Genomic DNA, 20,552 nt, shown 5'->3' on the forward strand with positions numbered 1-20,552 from the left:
CTTGTTTGTGCAATATAATGGCTGGGAAAGCAAAAAATTATCGAAATCATTGAACAAACCTCATTTTTTGTGCAGGATATCAGTTTTTGTGGGGATTATCGCCTTCCACAATTTGAAAAAAGTGTAATGTAGAACTTTTTACAAGTGTAAAAAGTGACAGTATATATAACTGTCGTGTTCTGTGGTCAATTATCTGTCAACTGTCATTTGTTCCATGTCAGGATAGCCAGATGAAGGTCGTCTGTTTTTAAATCATGGACTTTGGATTTTTTTTAACCCACCCATTATTACATCATCAACTACTTGTAACAGTGAAGGTAGGGGCTTTTCAGAAATAAAAATTACAATAAACAAGCAGTGATAAGCACCGTTTACCGGCAACTTGGTGTATTATTAGTCATTGCAATTTGTAATTGAAAGACGACTCCATAAATAATTCAATAATGGTACCTATGAATTGGCCTGCTATTGGTTTCACAATATTACCTAACCTAGGAGGAATTGCTGGTGGATTCATTACAAGACCACAGATCGACAAATGGTACCAGACTCTAAATAGGCCATCATGGAGGCCCCCAAATTGGGCCTTTGGACCAGTATGGACTTCTCTGTATTGTAGTATGGGCTATGCTTCATACATAGTGTATCGTGATGGTGGTGGATTCGAAGGTAATTTGTTTTTCTCTTAATCATAATTAAGGTAAAGTTCAATTTTTTTGTCGTCCTGGGTTGTTAGGTCTATTGATTTTTCTTTAAAATTAATTCATACATGTACTAAAATATGTGAAAAAATCATGTCGTACTACTGAACAAGAAACTGTTGTTTTTCAGTGGTATTCAAGACTATAATATATAGTATTGAACAAGTAGTTATTACAAATGATAATCAAATACAGTAGTATTTTTCATTAAATACTCAGTTGACTGAATTTTTGAATGAAGATTTTAAAAATTTAGCTTTATGCACAGAAGAGGATTCAAAGATACAATTTCATTAATTATTATTTCCATTTTGGTGTTGAAATCTTTATGTTATAAATTAGGAATGTTTTGATACCAACTGCAGAGATTTAATGATTTGAAGTGTCTTATCATCTATTTTACTACTAAACAACAGTAAATGGATTGTTCAACAATGTACATTTCTGTAGTGCGTATTAATGTTGAACAAGAGTAATTTTTGTTGTATTTGATGAATTAATTCGAAGGCTTTTAGTTATTCAAATATTTGAGTTAAATATTAGATTTTATCACTTCTTTACCTGTCAGAGGTCAGTGTACATTTATTATGTGTCTTAAAATTATTTTTTTATATTGAACAAATCAAAAAATGTAAGTTTTCACTGCCAGTGATAACAATATCAAAGCTATTTTTTGGGTTTTTTGTCGGTGATCAGCAGTTTTTTATGCCTGATCTTTCACCATAATAGAGATACAAACAGATTAAATATATCAGAAGTTGCTTTGACTGTTGACAGGACCAAAATTGAACTTGTGGTGGAATTAAATACTCACTTCAAATACCTCTTGAAATATACCCGAATGCACAGTGAAAGTTCTAAAAAGTAGCACACAATAATTTGTGTTCCACAAAATTGAGATTTTTACATTTCAGGGGCAGCAAGATTACCTTTAGCAGTATATGGTGCCAACCTGGTAGCGAACTGGGCATGGACTCCTATCTTTTTTGGAGCTAAAAACATCAAATTGGTAATTATGTTATGTGTAGTCTCTAGATCTGTGAAACTTTTCCCCTGAACCAACCAGATTTTATTGGTTTCATTTTTTGGCAAAAACTTTAGGCAAACCATTTTCATTAAGGGATGTGATCAGACATACACACACCTTATAATCCATGTCATTATTGAATCACAAATCTCATTTCATTTTCTATATTTGTTAATTGAATAATCACTACTTCTCCTAAGCTATTCCAACAAAGTTGGAATAGCTTAGTAAACCTATAGTATTGAATTGAAGTATATTTTTAGTCATTATCCTACAATTTAAACAAATTCAAATGAATATCTTTTGAAAATAGAATCTCGACACACCAATTCATGAATTTTTTTGTTTCAGGCTCTCTATGAAATGCAGATTATCAATATCACTGCAGTTGGTATGGCTTGCTTGTTTTACCAAGTCAATCCTCATGCAGGACTTCTTATCGTTCCATACTGTTTGTGGCTGAGCTTGGCTACAGCTCTGAATTATGTGATGTACAGAGACAACAAGGATAATAAACCAAAAATCACCGAATTGAAAGATAACTGAATCTATCTTTTATGTATATTTGGTGTTTAATATAGCACAGGTTATAGAAAATATATATGTATTGATATTGTGCATTTTGTAAATTTTATAAGCATTCCAAACTGTGTTGTTGATGCAATAAACATTTTAACATTTCATCAAGTTTCAAATTTATAAAATTCCAAATTCGTGAACATGTCCATTAGTCTTGTGTTTATTCCCATTGTCATTGGATAGTTTTACTTCATTTTAAATTTTTTTATGAAACCATGGTGAGATATTCATATAATGGTAATTGGAACATAGTACCTAACTAATAAGTTTTTATGATTTATGGCAATGAACTCATTGAATTGGACATAAATGAACAAAAAGTTTTGTGAAGCCCCATATAAAGATAATTAAAATCCAATATCTTCATTACAATTCAATTTAACACAGAAAACTAATTTCAATCTATCGTCATTGAGCCATTGTTCTGAATCTATTAATTACTAGGCATTCTAAAAGATTGAGTTTTCAACTTTTCTCTTCCAAATGTAATGTTTTTAATTATACTTACATGAACTGAAGCCTCTGCCAAAATATGCTTTGCAAATGTTGAGTTGGCAAGTGCAAGAAATCGCACATTGAAAAGTAAGACCTCGTTAATCCTGAACTGCCCCAAGTCTCTTGTGAGAGTTGTCATACGTAGGGCGTGACAGCTGGTTAAAAGGAAAACATTCAAAATACTTCAATATTTTAGTTCTATTGGGGACAGTTTCCCCGTTGGGCAATATAAAATTTGGTATAAAATGAGTTGTCTTTATTTTTCATTCATTTATTTGTATTTGAGCAAGTTTATCGAAAAGAGACTAAAACTCGAGTTTTGGATAAATCAGGAGTTAATACGGTGATTTGTGCTCCTTGTTGCAATTTATATTGGTAGAACTTTGTATAAAAGAATACAATAACATAGTTTATCGAATGAACATTTGCAAACTGTCTTCTGGCATGTGTTTGATCATTATTGTGATGTATTACATTTGAAAGAGAAAGGTTAGTAACTCATTCGTTTAGAAGGCCTAACAATCAATAGATTTAACAGTTTGGAACAATTTTTTTTAATAGATTTGGTAGGTAGTTAGGGTGAATTTTAATTGTGGTAAGGAGGCTCAGGCAGATTTTGTCTTTATCACACGTCCAATCTAATTGAAATTCAAACAGTAAGAATAGATCCCAATTACTATAACCCTTTTTTCTACTTGAATAATATCGGATAAACTGGTATTTTTGGAATACATAATTGAAAACAGATGCCTTTATATCCTGACTTGTAATAGGTTGTATAAAAACATACTTTCAGATAGAAAATCAGGACCACGGTAAAACACTTTTCTCTAAGGTACATAATCCTGCACAGTCAATATAGATAATACTTTCTAGTCCAGCTGTTGCTCCCTAATGGACGACAACCCACAGAAGTCAAACTAACGTGCGAGCTAACGATTAATGAGGTCTTACCTTTTAATGTGCGATTCCTAGTCTGGATTGGAAGATATTAGTGACAAAGCATTGCCTGCCCGTGGAGCTTGAACCGCCGCTCCACTTGGCAGTCTATTGAATAAGTAGAACTTACCACTCTCGGTTAAAAAACGGCTAATTTCTCCAGGCTAATGACAATTAGAAAAAAACTAATAAATTTCATGAATTTTTATTTGTTTCTATAGAATGTGGACTTATATAAAGAGATAGTTGTAGAGATGCTTTTCAGCAACAAAGGATATCAAATATTCATATATTCAGCTGCGCAAGGAAGTAAAATTGTATAAAAAAATACCTTACTATGAAAAAAAGAGAAACCTTTGATTGATGTTCATCACTGCCTGATCACTTCAAAGTTACTGTAGTACCTATTTGGGCTACAGCCAAATTATCCACTATCAAGCCAATACAAAAATTGCAAAATGAAACAATGAAATGTAAATTCATCCTTTCTGTTGTAAATAAGATACAATATTACAATTCAAATTCTTATGAGGTCAATGATGTTCATGAGCACAACACAGCAGAATATTTTCTTGAGATCTCAATCTGAAAGCTAATTTTGAACAAAACTGTATTCTTTACAATAAAATTAACATATACAATACACCCTTCCAAATTTTGATAAAGTGAATATAATGACTACTAATTGAAAACATATTTTTTGAATTATTACAAAAACAATTAAGTTTTTTTCTCTCGACATTTTTAATTTACAATTTAACTGTTCAATGATGATTTCTTTTCCATAATATAAGTTTTTTCTTGTAGGTAGGTATAGTTTGAATTAATACACATCACATATTTTTCTAACACACTCCAATAATGTCTTGGAAAAATAAAGTTATTATAAATGAATCTTTAATCTGACTGAAGTCATAGAAAAATACATAATTCAATTTTCATAAATGATTAATAGTGTATATACCTTTTGTAGAAATGTGTGATATATTTGTAATAATTCTCTATTTATTTTGTTGCAAAACTTGAATAAACCATCTTTTTATGCCTTTTTATTCAAGTGTTTTTATACTAATAAATATGAAAATGATGTTATCATTATGCCTTGTTTACAATGAATAACCTGATAAATATTTGTCTTTGAAATGTGTAATTTTTCAATTCATGAGTATCATACTGAAATTACGTTCTGCTACACTCAAGAAATATGTATATATGAATGAAGATGCATCATTTTCATCCCAATAAGTATTTAAATGTCAAGAAATAGAAATTGAAGGCATTCAAGTTACACCAGCAAAATCTTATCTACTGATTCCTTGGATGATTTTGTATGAACATGGCAACATAATAAATAGTGTAATGCAGCATATCAACAGATAGTATACCCAGATTGACTTTACTACCCACCATTAGACATAATAAAATATTACTATATGTGAAAAGACTTGTCACTGATGAAGAATAAACATTCAGAAACGCTGAAAATCAAATAATCTGCTGGTCTTTACACAGTGGTTCATCAGGCATATATTTTTCAATAAGTAAGTTTTTCTCAATAAGTTAACTGGAAATTTTATGTCACAAGATAATGAGTCAAAGATCTTATAGTCTGCATATAAACATATATCCATCATGACTATAACAGAAATTTGAAGTACTTCTGATGGCTTCTGCCACCTAGTGAGAAATACTGACAACATACTTCCCACCAGTTGACATTGAAAGTATATAAAAAAAATCACTAGGAATTTAAATTTATAGGTGTAAAATAAAAATAGAAATTTAAATATGGAATGAAAGTTGAATACACTGAAATATGAAACCTGGAAACTTCATAACCCATAATGATGTTTGTTGTTGATTTCGACACAATCAAATCCAATACTTATCAGTCTGCTATTTATAGAACCAAGTTTATTTTTTGTCATGGCATTGAATCACTGGCTAACAGAAAGAGGGGTAAATAAAACATTCTCTATGTACCACATTCAAGGTTTTCTATGATTTTATATTACAAATAATATTCCGAATTATCAATCTTGTGTTCCACCAAATCAAGATTCCGTTAACAATCGAACAATAGAAAGAAGTTATGAAAAAATACTAAACCTCCTTAGAACATTCATATATTTCCTAAGAGATGTTCTAATTATAATGGCTAGGTTTCAACAAAAAGTTTTGGTAGATTAGTCGACACACAAATACTCGGTCTTTGAGGCTTCATCAAAATTCTCTACTAGATCTGGCACATCTTCCTCGTCTTCGGGAACTATTTTACCAACGCTTCCAGAATTGGCAACTGTATTCGCTAGTCGTTTCAACTGAGTGATACCCTCCGGGCCCAACTGACTCAAAATCCCTGGCAGCATATCTGTAATCTGTTTGTTTTCTCCATGTCCAGTTATGGCAAATGTATTCGCTGCTAGAGAGGCTTGCGTTTTGGGATTATTAAAATGAATAACACTTCCATCCTCTTTAATCATGTTTACTTCTTCAATGCCTGGTATAGTGTTAACTGACAATTTCTTCAGGGAAGACTGTAATTTCTTATCGTCTGTGGCTTGGGTAGAATGAACAACCTTCTTCTTTCTTCGTGGGGTACCTTTTCCTCCAATTCTTACTTGTGATTGTAGTTTTTTCAGCTTTTCCGAATTCATATTGGTTGACGTTTATCACTTTCACTACTCACGACACCGTTGACTGTCTCTTAATTCTCGTTTTTGGTATTGTTGAATGATTATTTAGATTAACGATGATTTCTAGTTTTTCAATACAGCACGTGTGCTTCTACGACCGGTGCTGGTAAAAAGAAAATGGACGATCTTCAACTTCCTCGCGCAAGTTGGTATTGCGATTGCGTCATTAGTGTCACTACCGCCAAAATACAAAATATTTTATATTCATTTGGCAAATTTGCGAAATCGAAAAAATGTTTTTTATTGATAGATTAGGGAGTAATTGAAATCATCGAGTGTTCATCAAAACTCACGAAAAATCATTGAGAATGATAACCAGTGTTGGTTGTTACATTGTTACAAATTCATTCAAAATACTATACTGAAAGTAAACTAAAATTGGCACCATCGATATTGTACGCATGTGTAGAACTGTCATTTCAATTATGGTTCCTTATTTTTATTTTATTTAAAGTTATTTACTTGTGAATTTATGATCATAATGTCTTTAATGCGTTCATTATCGACATGAAAAACTGATGAATACTTAAAATGAATTACTTTCAATCACGAGAAGCACAAGAAACCACAATAATATATGAGAACAGATGGCATGACTATGTTTTCATTTTTCCATCTAGCTCAGTTTCAATATGTCCAGTTGATGTCGTATTTGTATCGGGGAACTCTAATAAAAAATTCACATGATTCCTGAATAGGACACCAATATAAAAGTATCTGCTGGCAAAGCGTACTTTGATTTGATTGATAATTCTATGACTTTGACAGAATGTCTTTTATGGTATCTGTGGATATTTTACACAGAAATATAATGAACATTATATTTTTGTGATGAATGTTTGAATAATACTTCTATCATAGACTAACTAATATCGATTCTGTTATTTCATCTGCGCAAATAAAGAGGTATGAAAAGTGATTTCCCCTGTAGTCGCCGTTACAATTGACCTGTATTGACATGCCCGAGTAAAGAAGGTTGAAAAGAGAAATGGAGCAATAGTTTATCCAGTTTCTCATAATTAAATATCAAAAGCTAATTGTAGCGCTATATTGTAGGAACTATTTGCTCTAGAAATGCACACGCGATCCATTAATCCACTTCATTTGATGGGGATACTAAAGTTATCTGGATTATCGATCAAGTATATTAGTTTTCAAATAACAGAACATCTTCTCCAACAATACTTTCACCTCTAGATATTGATACAATTTTTGTTGAATTAACAAACAATATTTCGGAAATTTTTCCATAATTCATGTCTTCGATATTTTCTTTGATTTCATAGCGGTCGTTCTGATCGCATTTTGATCGTTATATATGAGTGCTTAGTGAAACGTACGGTTTGACAGAAGTGTTACTGCTTTTTCACACCTTCAGGCAAACACAGTACCATCTCCAAAATATCTACGAATTCATATTATACTGAAACGCTGACAAAACAGCCTGAAAAACTAATCAGACACTTGGCAATGATAGTGTTAATGAACGGACCGTTCGATATATTGATTTGTGAAATTTCGTTCTGATCTTAGCCTCGAAGATTAGCCACAATTGGTCGACCTATAGTAATTCAGCACGACTACAACTTGAGACGTTCAGGACAGTGATTGGACACCGATGAGCCACCCAAACATTTCTTGAAGGTGAAAACCCACCAAGAAAGATCATGGTTAGTGTATGGTGGTCAGCAGCTGGTGTTATTCACTATAACTTTCTGTAACCGGGCCAAACCGTAATAGCCGAGTCCTTTTGCGAGGAAATCGATGAAATGTACCAAAAATTGCGTCAACAGCAGCCGACATTGGTAAACAGAAGAGGTCCGATCCAAATCCACAACAACACCCATTCGCACATTTCACAAATCTCCGTCCGAAAATTTAACAAATTGAGCGTTGAAGATCTGCCTCAGTCAACATACTCACCAGAATTCTTGCCAACCGACTACTATATTTTCAAGCACTTCGATAACTTTCTCACCGGTAAAACCTTCGCCAATCAGGGCCAGCGTTGACCTCATCAAATCCCAAACACAAAACAAAATTTTATGCTGACGGAATTATTGACTTGTGTTACGTTGGCAAAAGTGAACTGATTCAACTGGCGCTCATTTCGAATAAATTCACCAATATATTACAGACGAAACTTCTGAAACAGGCTAATATTTTTTTAACACTTCCTTGTGTCTCCACTTTAGAACCTAAACTCAGATTTATATTGCCTTCCTCGCCTAACAGATATGCATGTCATATAAACAGATACACATATATGTATGTAAAAATTAATTTAGAAAAATGAACATTTCAATGTTTTAATGTTTATTTAGGGCCTGAGAAAGATGATCTATTTGGCAAATTCGTCCAAGTTATTCGCGAAAGTTGTTTGGTTTTTTCATTTTTGATATGTTCCTTGATCATCAGTTTCTTCAGGCTACTCAGTTGAGAAATTGATTTCATCGATTTACCGACTTCAATATTTTTTTCTTCGCTGTTTCCCGTCGAATATTTTGTATCATTGATTACCTAAAACATTGAAATCATCCATAAACGTATCAAAACAGTAAGATACAATTTTTCACACCGTTTCTTCTTCGCTAAGATTCTTCATATTTGGAAATACGACACTGAATTTTTCTTTACAGTAATGTTCAAAATCGGTATTCACTCTTTTCTTCAAATCTTTTCGAATACTCAAATACATTTTCAGCTCTGCCTGACTTCTCAACACTGTTTCTTGTTGTTCTAATAGCTCCCTCTGGGCATTTTCCAAATTCTCCTTGCATATGAGTTCAGCTTCAGCAAGTATGGATTCCGTGAGCATATTGTCTGCTGTTTTGTTACAAACATTGAATTTTCTCATCACATTGGCCTGAAAATCAGTATTTTGATAAAAAGTCGTCATAAAGTTTTCTACATTTTGTAATTTCATTAATAGGCTATCATGTGTAGGGTCTTCCAACAGAGACTTTCGAACTTTGACAAGCATTTGCGGATGACACCCAGTCATATCATAGTATCGAACCTAATAACATCTTAGTATCCCAATCCCAAAATCAAATAAATGATGACCTTGAAGTCATAAAAACTCTGTCGATCAAACACAATTTGAAGCTGAATCATAGCAAATGCCATATCGTGTTCTTCGGCAACATAAACCAAACACAATATGCTAAAGATCATATGAAACTCAAGATAGGTGACCAAATACTCAAATCGGTTGACTCTGCAAAAAAACTTGGGATTCACTTTTGATCAAGATTTAAAATTCAACGCACATGTAAAACAGTTTATGATCAAATCCTATGCCACTCTCAAAGTTCTTCATCCATATAGACAGAGCTTTGAACATATTTCCCAAGCTCGTGCCTACCTTGGATGGGTATCAATGTCCGTTCTCAGGGAATATAACTATACTGCAATATCACCCATTCAGTACTGAAATCTAAAATACCTTTTTCTCTATTCAATAAATTGACAAAGAGGTTAGAGCTCCATCCTTTCAACCTTCGAACTAACGAAAACTTACACATCCCTCGTCATTCGTCAGCCATGTTCAGAAAATCATTTTCCTTCCTTGCTGTATTTTTCATAATACGATTACAAGGATCTCATGCAATTCTCAAAATCCACATTAAAAAGAAAGTAAAAGCAAAATTCAATATATGATCAGGAGAATCAAATGTATACATTTAACTATGATCTTGTTGTATACTCCTAACAATTTGTTTCATCACACAATCTATTTTTATTTGGTCCATTTATTTTTAATTTTTTTCTTATAATACATATTAGGTTAAGTGTAAGAGTAGCTAATAGCTAAACTTCGCCTATTATGTAATATTAAATACTGAATAAAGTCGATTATTATTATTGATAACGGCCATCTTGTTAAAGCTACATCTGTCATATTAGTTGTCATTTATTCAGTCTGTTTTGCCGAATCACCACGGACGGATATAGCATTCAACAACAAGTGCAAATAATAAAATTGTTTTATCAAAGTGGGTGTTTTGTTTGGGCAACGTACCGCGCGCTTCGCCCATTTTACGGTCGCCATAATCGTCCTACCGAGGGGACTATTCGCAGTGTGATGTTAAATTTGAGTCCACTGGTTCAGTAAACATAGCCGCTGTTCGTGAGAGTGTGCAACGCAGTCGATTTCGCGTCGCTCACAAGAACTCGGCCTTTCGCAGACCACAATTTGGCGAATTTTGCATCGTGACTTGGACCTGCACCCGTACAAAATTCAACAAACCCAGGAACTGAAGGTGAACGACCATAGACAACGACGTGTGGATCTGGAGCAGTTGACAACTAACCCTAAATTTCTCGAAAAATCATCTTCAGCGATAAGGCCATTTCTGGATGAATGGATAAACAAAGTTGTCGAATTTGAGATCCAATAGCCTCCAATACATCGCGAAAAAGTCACTGTTTGGTGTGGATTTTGGTCTGGCAGCGTCATCGATCCATATTTCTTTAAGAACGACGTTGGCCAGGCCATCACTGTCAACGGCGAGCACTATAGGTCGATGATTACGAACTTTTTTTTTACCTGAATTGAATGTTCTGGACACCAACGACATAATGTTTCAACAGAACAGCGCTACTTACCACACATCTCATGACACATTGAATATTCTGCACGGCGATTCGAGGGCATGATCATATCACGTGGAGGTGATTTGAACTGGCCACCAAGATCGTACGATTTGCGGTCTCAAAGCCAACATAACCCATGCCACCGTTCAAATTCAGCCTGATTTATATGCCAGTCATAGAAAAGTGGATTTTTTGGATGCGCTACACCCGGAGAAGCTATGGTAATCATTTGACCGATGTAATATTCCATACATAATGGCATCAATAGGTCTTTCAAATGAATAAATCGACAAAAATTATACTCACCTCTGCAATATCATGCTTAATATTTTCGACAGTATCTTTCATGCCCTGTAATTTCTCAATATCTCCCACATAGTTAGAATATGTAGACATTATAAAACTCTCGTTGTTTTTATATTCTTCGACCAGACTTTTGTACGAAGGTTCGGTAATGTACAACTTCCACACTTCTCGATTTTCTGGTAATTCATCAGGTATTAAATGAAACTCGCTCACTAAAACCCTATTATCAAAAGTTGAAACGCTAGCATTCGACTTTCGTTTGGATATCGAGGCGGTTCGTCTTATGTTTGCTAAGGATGATTTGGTTGTTTTCTCTTTGGATGGTTTCCTTTTGTTCATATTTGCTATGGAAGCGGATGCTGAAAAATAATATTTTTCGGAAGTAAGTACATATAACGACTACCACCCTATATATTTATGGGAGTTGTTGGTGGAAAAAACTTTGTTATTGTTTCACCATCATGCACAATAATTTCTTCTGAGAGAAAATGTGAACAATAAAATTCACAGTTATCAATGATGACCTTTTTACTCAATTCTTCTTTATATATAAATGATCATTTTTATTTTAACGCTAAATATATCTATTATAACATTGAACAAATAATGAATGATACATCTCCGCATATATCGTCTAAGTGCGACGAAATTTACCATTTCGATGTGAAATTGTTTGAATTTTAATAAAAGAAATCATCTAGTTTTCTTGAATTTACACGCGTGGTATATATAAACGAGTCGGTAATCAAAAATGAAGAAGTACAGTTAAAACTTTAATTTAAAAAGATAAAAGCTTTTTGGCTTTCACTTCTTCTTGTATATACAAAAAATTGTGGGAAACTTCTTGAAGAAGAAAGCAATTCAGTTTAAAATGGGTAGATAGCGCATAGAAGTTACTTTCAGACACAAAAACTAGAAGAGAAAAAATATATTCATTTAAAATGAAACAAGATTGCCACAGCTGGGATTGAATTAAATACGCACGGATTTCTTTACATACTGTCACCGCAGAATGTAGTTCCGATATTCTGTACTGTCACAATGACAGGTGCTGATGAGGTTATGAGACAAGTGTCTTATTCTGAAACTGCGACGTCCGCTATTGAAGATGTTAGTGTTCCATGTTCCATGTAGGGGAAACTTTATGTCGCAACTCTTTCATATATTTTATTGTGTATGGTTCCCATGGATGATATCTGATTCGATTCCATATGGAACTTTCATGTTCTATAAACTCAATTGCTTCATTCCGTCGTGTGGAAGTTTCACATAATTTTTTGTATGAAGAAGGAGAAGTGAAAAAACTGTTTTCTCAACGGAGTTTCAATACATATAGTCTTGAAGTCATACTCAAAACGGTACATCTGAAAGAAGACTAACATTGTATGTATATAGTAATAACAGGATGTATATACTTATTAAACTTACATTTATCAGTTTTCCCCATTTTAGATTTCATCAACTCTGATATAGACTGAACTGACGTAGATTTCTCGATTTTTTCTACGCTCATTCGGTGCTCCGTAATGGATGGAGATTCCTTCACTTTTTTTGATACTCTTCTAACAATCGAACCTCTTCGTTCCTAAGTTTGAATGAACAACAAATCAAATTCCAACGTTTCGCTTCAATCCAATTCTAATTGAAGTAGTAATGACTAGTGGTTTGTTGAAGTCAAATAACTGTGTAATCGCAATAAAAATCGAATATAAGATTCTTCAACGATCGATCATTAAATAACACTTATAACTGGTATAGTTACCATTATACAAGCAATTTCCAATTATGGAGATCGACTTATGATGTTTTTGTGTATTGTAATCCTTTGGTTAACTTAATTGTCCTTTTAAAATTAACCTTCAATCATGGCTAAGTCGTTGTCTTCCCCCAATATACCGTCCCTAAGTGTGGCATTTCGTCAATCCGACTTCTGCATGGTGACGTCAACATGACAATATATCAAGATTTTTTGAACGAGAAGAGTTTGAATAATTTTCGATAGGATTAGATTAGCTCTAAGACAGTTTCTTCAAGAGATCAGATGTTTTTGAAACGTTAAATTAAGTTGCTATATTTCAAGTCTCCGAATTATTTTTCAAAAACTCATATATAGAGACGTAAAAAAAGTATATTTAACGAATTAAGTAGTCAATGGGGTAATAAAAGTAAGTGATTATAGTGAAATAGAATAAGAAGCATACCTAATAAGAGAAGAAAGAGTGCATAAAAACAGAAATAAGACTAAGAGAGATCATTCGTGGAAATTAAAACAAATGAGGAACTGGAAAAACAAAAATACAAAAGAAAAGAATTAATGGAAGAAGGAAAGGACAAGCAAGTATCTATACCAGAGACAACTCTGAGCAAACATGAACAACCACAAATATTTGAACAATTATTTTGACCTATATCCAATGACCCAGAAGAGTACAGCATTCAGATTGTGTAAAGGATAATGAGATGCAGACTAGAGTTCGAGAGTATGAGAAAGGCTTTCAGAAGAATGAAAATGCAGTTGAGGAGAGTAATCGTGTCCAAATTAGCAACGTTGAAGGAGAAAGTCAACAGCTCACATAAACCCTCTACAAATTGAACAAGTGGTATGACAAAGCGAGATTCTTCTAAAAGTAACCTTGCTGCACCACCTGCAGATGGATTGTTGTAAACTACCAAGGCCTCGATCTGCCAAGTAAATAGGAAGAGAATCTGGAACAAGGCTGAGCAGTCCATTTAGCAGCAACCACTACATTTCGAGAGGTCTCTATATAGGGTTAGACCATAGACAAGATGTGACAGCTAGAAGAAAGATAATTATCTGAAGTCAATTCAATAGCGGAGTTCGATATAATCGGCAGCGAGTCCCCAAATATGGTGCAGTTGTCAAAGTTTACTGGGCTCAGTGGGATATCCACAACGGTCTATTGTTTCGCAAGTTGGAGAGCTCAGACGGGATAACGAAAGTGCATCAGTTGGATATATCGACAGCACTGAATAGAAGGTATGTACTGGAGCTTGCACAGTTCGATAAATATACTATTGAATCAATTATTGCCATCACGTATAGGAATTGTGCAAACTATGCCACCTTTGAATCTTGAAAAAAAGACTGCAACGAGTTAGTCGGTAAAACCAGAACAATAAGAAAGTCCATCGTCTCATGAATTGAAACTTACTGATTACCAGTGATCGGAGAAAGAAACGGAGACATGTGGATATAAAAAACCCCAGAGTAGGGGGATATATCATCAAGAGTTAATTGAAGAGGGGGCAATATTTTGGTGTTGGTGCTAGAACTAAAAATTTAACTTTTGGGTTCTTCTGGAGAACAGAGAGTGGTTGACTGCCAAGTTTTTTAGTTCAGATATTAGAGTAAATCGCGAGGGCAGTACAAAATATTTTAAATGCAATAATTTTCACCTACTCTGAGCGAGCTCATACTGGAAGACCCTTTCGATGTCCCTTTTCTCACAGGATACTCCTCATCGTGCATTCTGTCCCGTAATAATTTATTCCTTTCCACTTCCAGCTGATTGCACATCTCCTTGAACAGCTTGAAAACGACCGAAACATCGGCTACGTTCATTACACCAACATCAGAGATACGGCCTTTCAAGTATTCGTTTACTGTTCTTTGAAGATGGTCCATTCGATCGCAGCTCAAATTCGACGTTAGATCTTGATTCAAAAGAACGGAATTTTGAAGTTTCTCCCTGTGCAATTTCTCGAGTTGACGCTGCAATGTACGTTTAGATATAAATTTGTTCTCGTGTGATTGATGGAACCCCAGGAAACATAGAAAGATCCATTCCATCAGTTTTTTTTTATCTAAATATTAAAAAATATTCAAAAATGAGAATACTGTTTCTGCGTGCACGATGAAAAATATTCTCCAGATTTTATCTAATCTAAAAAAATGGCATGCTTTAGTATTGTGTGACATTTTGTTAATGTCTAGCCAATACTCAACTGATTTTATTTCTTAATTCATTATATCTTGAACAATAGGATACTTTGATACTTTTTTGAATATGAAATTAATGTGTCATCAGCAACAACAAACTGTTTTAGTGAAAGGATTGCACCTGTACGTTTTGAATTCAAATAATGAACGGAATAGGGCCAATTACAAGGCCCTGAGGTATTCCTACTCCTGAAAAAATATTTTTGATTTTGTTTTTTTATCACCTATCTTCAAGATATTTCTCCAATACTGTATTTCTTTTCCTCACTCATTGGTTCATAATTTGACAATTCGGTAAATATTCGGAATTTTGCCGGTCTATTGTATTTACGTGAAATGATGATCATGTCACGATTTTGAAGTCAAGGCGCGGCACACTTTGTTCATTCCGAAATTATGACTCCAAAGATCAAATGAAGGTCATATTCCACCTTCTTTTTAGCATCAAAAAACGATCGGGATACCTATGGTTTTATTCACCACGTCACCTTTACACAATGTTTCACATCGCTTCATATTTCTCCGAACAAATCTACTTTTTTCTTGAGAAGAATGTATTTTTTGTCAGAGCTGTTTTCTGATAGTGCGCAATTGACAAATTTGAGGTTAAAAATTAACTATAAATAAATTGATGGATGTAGCCGTTACTAATTGGTAGAAAATCATAATGAAGAAAAGAGAAATAAAACTTTCTATGTTTTTTACCACTTTTATAAAAGTGGTAAAAAGCATAAAAAGTTTCATTTCTCTTTTCTTCATTAAAATTTTACGATGGTACGACTGCTTCACTGAAATATTGCAAATTCCAAAGTGGTTTGAATTAATTCAATTGTTTTTATACGCCATATTCAGATAGTTAAATATTTTTTCAGAAGTTAAGTTGCTCTTCATCAACATGAATCTGGGCGAAATAATCAATCTAGTTAAAGTGAAAGAAAACATAATTCTCTATTCAATAGGGATTGACATTTTTGCATCAGAAACACGAAAAAGTTTAGTAATATTTGTAATTGCAATGAGGAATTTATTTATTTTATAAGATTCATATATTTTATGAATCAAAACTGCTCACTTCATTTATAAAGTGAAGTATCTATAAGCACCAGCTTACTTATTTTTTAAAACCATAATTTCTTGTCAGAAAATGCGGTATTGAAGAACAATTGATTTAATTTAAATCCTATTCAAATTTGTAATATTGGAGCAAAGCAGTCGTACCAACGTTAAGTTGTATACCTCCAAATCTGTCATTTGCGCAATAAATTACCAGAAAACAGCCGACAAATTTCTTTGTTCCATGGAAAAAAGAATAATTTATGCGGAAAAGCTTATAAAGCAAGGTGAAAAAGTTTCTAAAGTTGATATGGCGAATAAAATCATGTGTATTCCGATCGTTTTTTTGGTACAAAAAGAAGGTGGATTTATGACCTTTTGATCTCTGAAGGTCCATAATTTCGAAATGAATAGTATTCTGCTCTTCATTTGATAAACAAAAATGTCTTGCATATTTTGACTTTTAGAAAATCATAATGAAAATTTAAATGAATAATGTACTATTTATAGTTAAACACCCTTTCAAAACGTGATCTTACCTGTAAATATTTGATTTTATACTCAGGATCAAGTTCGATTTCCAATTCTTTCTGGGTTGGTTTGTATCCCTTCAAGAGTTGTCCAAATCTCAACATAGACATGGTAATTGGCAAGTTTTCTCGTAGAATTTTGATATGCCCTACAAAACTGAAAACCCCCTAGTAGTAAACTACAATTTCATACAATTTTTCCCATTCCCCACGAAATGTTGGATTTGAGTGGTTATTGTCAAATTGGCATGTCCTGACAACCTCAACAGGTGAAGTACATTGGCAGTTGAAATCATATAGAAACAAACAATTGTTCCAAATGAAATACAGGGTAAGTCAAAAAGTAGGTGCGGCCAAAACTTCTCCACTTGTAAACATTGTTTAATAGTTCTTATGGCCTTCAGTGTATTTCAATATAGTGTATAATTAACAATTTATATACCGTGATATGTTTTGGCAACTCAGATCATTTCCCAGGTAATACATCAGAGGATTCATCCTTTGCTTGATTCTGATCAGTTCTGGATTTTTTGTTGTGAGGCACGATAGAAATATTCCCAAATTTAATTTATCCAAATTTGCATACCCAACATCCGAAGGGTTTTTGTAGGTACAAGACTCACCACCAATGGATTCAACTCCAGCCATATCAATGATATGCAACTAAGGAATAAAAAATATTAAGACTGTGGGACCCAATGTTCGACAACAGGCCTAAATTTATTTACCGATTATGTATAATTATTCAACTTAATATAAATATGTCCAAGATAAAATTTATGATGACTGTGATGCTCCTTTTGTAGGAGTAATTGTTTCAGTAATTTTTCATAAAATAAAGTAATATTTTCTTGCTCTCAAAGCAAAATTGTTTTGTTGTTTCCTCAGCTAGTTTGGTATGCTTCATTAAGTTCTACTTGAGATATCATTTTATATGGATACAGACAGTTTTCATAATGAATATTTATGTTATAGTCACGATTCACAGATTGACAAAAAGAGGCCTATGGTGATCGTTCGCAATTTAGCATTGCCTAATAATGTTACAGCTCTTTTTTGATGAAATAAAATTTGACTACTACGGAAAAGGCAATTTCATAGATTAATTGTGATGAAACGAATGCTAGTAGGTTCATTTTCCAAGCCAACACATTTCCTACTACCTGATGCATATGTTGTAACAAAATTATTAACACTCATAATGAATGATAAATAGTACCCTTGACGCAATTTGTTGAGGATGACTGAAGTCAATATCCATTGTTGTTACATGGAAAGTAACAACACTCGTATTGTTATGGGACATGTAATTTCCAACTTGTACAGAACTTTTTCTACCTTCACCTAAAACAATAAACTCTCATCGGGCATATTTCAAGGCTTTAATCTCACCTATATATAACAATTTCAAGGCATCCAGTTGGGATTTCACTTTGACTTTAGTAATGGTTTCTTTGGTGTGCCATACGTCTAGATTGTTTGGATATTCTTTGAGTAAATCTGTAACAGCATTTTTTGAAAACTCAGCATAAGACATTTGTATGCACATTCTCAAGTTTCTTGGTACAGTTCTCTTTAGGGAAAACAACCCATTGATCACTCTTGGAGCTAGGCCTAGATTCTAGAACAGGATGCAAGAATTATTGGGCACAAATAAATTATTTCGTAGTTCTTCCACAATCTTAGAAAAATGTTCATCTATCAATGTTTGATTGCGACGTAATAATAATGATGATAGGTAGAACAAGAATCTACACAAAATGGATCTATTGAATACTGACTCTCGACGCGCGTTTCGCTAGTTGAGTTTTATTCTATTTCCTATTTGCACAGTAATTCTTAATTTTCTTCTCGAAACGTGCGTCCATGAAGCTAATACTGTTACCATCATACATTTCATTACTGAAAACTCAAGTACCTCTTCTGACAGTTGTAATCCAGCTGCAGTTAAAGATTTTCCCGACCCGGGTTGTCCAAAAACAGCTATTATTCCATTAGAACCCTTGCTCACCCTGAAAATATTTTGTTTCATTTTATCAACCATTTCTGTATAAAGCCATTTTTTATAAGAGCTCATACGTTTCATCCACGATAATTTTTCAACAATTATAGGATTGGTACAAGTGTTGAATAATATTTTAGAAATATTCATACAGGAAGATTTTTGGAAATTCACAGTTGGATTAAATTCTTAAATTTTATCTAGCTAGTCAAAAATTATATGTATCACCGACGAACAATTCAACTGATTCCTTCATAGGTACATTTTTTTGATGAGTTAATGTAGGTATATCTAAAAATGAGAGGATGAAGAATATCCTTACAGTACCCAAAAATATATTTTTTTTATGAAACTGTTGATTTTTTATGCAAATATATTGTTGTCTATCACTTATAAAATCTGTGAATCAACATGTTTTAGTGTTGATATCAATATGGCATGAATATCAAATGCATCACACAAATCTAAAGTCATCAGCTAACCATTTTGAATCTCGGGAACGACATTCTTTGCTGTTGCCTCTAGACATGCAAAAATCATACTGACCAATGACCAACGAAAACCTAAAGAGAGATGGAGATATACAAAGACTATTGTTTGTACTCAATGACCAAAAACACACAGACACAGTATTTTGTATATACAGAAATACTGTGACACAGATGAGATACTTGAATGTTCTTCAGGCTGTCTTGAAATATTCTGTAAGTCGCAATTTCAAAGTCATAGGAGTTCTTATTAATGTTTGTTATTACCAAAAATATCACGCTGAAAGGACGAAGGCTTTTATCTGGAAATCTCAGCAACGACCGACAGCCTGATTACAACTTATGATTAAGATTAGTGCGTGAATCCAACTTCTGGTTACTCTCACAACAAAATGTTTCGTTTTTATCATTCTATATCAAGCGTTTTGGAAAATATTCCTGATATTTTTTTACTTACCTCTGCAAAATGTCTCCAGTGACTTCCGAATATACAAACTCTTGCCTGCTGTTGAAGAAAACCCCATCAGTTTCGAATTCCCAATAAATCGGTGGCTGTTTAGATTTACTTGGATCAGACAACTGCTGCAAGTTCCTCAAATATACTTTAGTCTTATCTTTAACTTTTATCAAATCCCAGCAAGGTTTCTCGGTAGGAAAAATTCTGTAAAAAACCTTTACAAACTCGTTACCAGTAGACATTTTCCTACCTGAAGTAAAATCAAGTGAAAGCTGTCAACCAGACATCAAATTTTAGTACAGGAGTTTGTAACATATACAGAGTCATCTATAAAATATTTTCTTTCAACTTGGAAGATACATCTGAATTTCATCCAGGGTTTCGGAGATGAAACAGATGTTTCTACAGATGTTTTTCTACCTGAGGGTTGTTAATGGCTTCTGGCGGTTCTCCTACCTGAGATGGTTCATCATCAATTGTAGGAGAACCGCCAAAAGCCATCAACAACCTGCAGGTGGAAAAACAGGTAACAAATCCATACAACTTATGCAAGCGAAACCATATAAAAACACCACAAAAAGAACCTAACATCAGTTACACCTCTCGAAGCGAAGCAGTAACTCGTCTTGATAATGCCATCTGAGATGATGGCGAAACGTCGACTATCGAATAGTACACAACGGATGAACACCCGGAAAAATAACACATCATATTCTACC

General features: G+C 33.6%; 3 protein-coding genes across 3 annotated transcripts; 1 reads left to right on the forward strand and 2 right to left on the reverse strand.

The window, feature by feature from the left end:
* Positions 1–243: 243 nt before the first annotated feature.
* On the forward strand, positions 244–2,411 carry LOC111506817 (translocator protein). Its single transcript, XM_023162023.2, has 3 exons — positions 244–669; positions 1,616–1,710; positions 2,080–2,411. Exons 1-3 carry the CDS (start codon positions 444–446, stop codon positions 2,272–2,274), a joined length of 516 nt encoding a protein of 171 aa, XP_023017791.1. The 5' UTR covers positions 244–443; the 3' UTR covers positions 2,275–2,411.
* Positions 2,412–5,728: 3,317 nt separating this feature from the next.
* bic (bicaudal) lies at positions 5,729–6,568 on the reverse strand. Its single transcript, XM_023162024.2, has one exon. The coding sequence runs from the start codon at positions 6,396–6,398 to the stop codon at positions 5,928–5,930; it is 471 nt and encodes a 156-aa protein (XP_023017792.1). The 5' UTR covers positions 6,399–6,568; the 3' UTR covers positions 5,729–5,927.
* Positions 6,569–8,736: 2,168 nt separating this feature from the next.
* LOC111506819 (kinesin-like protein KIF9) lies at positions 8,737–20,108 on the reverse strand. Its single transcript, XM_023162025.2, has 11 exons — positions 19,834–20,108; positions 18,805–18,898; positions 18,279–18,507; positions 18,106–18,230; positions 17,329–17,549; positions 16,896–17,043; positions 14,764–15,075; positions 12,771–12,927; positions 11,343–11,701; positions 9,016–9,303; positions 8,737–8,957 (listed from the first exon to the last, which is right to left on the reverse strand). The coding sequence occupies exons 1-11, from the start codon at positions 20,073–20,075 to the stop codon at positions 8,754–8,756; spliced, it is 2,379 nt and encodes a 792-aa protein (XP_023017793.1). The 5' UTR covers positions 20,076–20,108; the 3' UTR covers positions 8,737–8,753.
* Positions 20,109–20,552: the final 444 nt, after the last annotated feature.

Source organism: Leptinotarsa decemlineata, unplaced genomic scaffold (assembly GCF_025532065.1).
Source record: "Leptinotarsa decemlineata unplaced genomic scaffold, Ldec_3_MD MMD2_tig00001064_RagTag_RagTag, whole genome shotgun sequence".
In the NCBI taxonomy this organism is placed as follows: Eukaryota; Metazoa; Arthropoda; class Insecta; order Coleoptera; family Chrysomelidae; genus Leptinotarsa; species Leptinotarsa decemlineata.

Bases quoted from the DNA above. Each gene is read 5' to 3' on its own strand.
- LOC111506817 (XM_023162023.2), top strand. From the start codon at position 444: ATGGTACCTATGAATTGGCCTGCTATTGGTTTCACAATATTACCTAAC. The intron at 670-1,615 runs GTAATTTGTTTT...TTTACATTTCAG, and splicing joins TGATGGTGGTGGATTCGAAG to GGGCAGCAAGATTACCTTTA. The intron at 1,711-2,079 runs GTAATTATGTTA...TTTTTGTTTCAG, and splicing joins GAGCTAAAAACATCAAATTG to GCTCTCTATGAAATGCAGAT.
- bic (XM_023162024.2), bottom strand. From the start codon at position 6,398: ATGAATTCGGAAAAGCTGAAAAAACTACAATCACAAGTAAGAATTGGA.
- LOC111506819 (XM_023162025.2), bottom strand. From the start codon at position 20,075: ATGTCTACTGGTAACGAGTTTGTAAAGGTTTTTTACAGAATTTTTCCT. The intron at 18,231-18,278 runs GTGAGATTAAAG...TTATTGTTTTAG, and splicing joins CTTGAAATTGTTATATATAG to GTGAAGGTAGAAAAAGTTCT. The intron at 9,304-11,342 runs GTGAGTATAATT...ACTGATTTTCAG, and splicing joins TTAAGCATGATATTGCAGAG to GCCAATGTGATGAGAAAATT.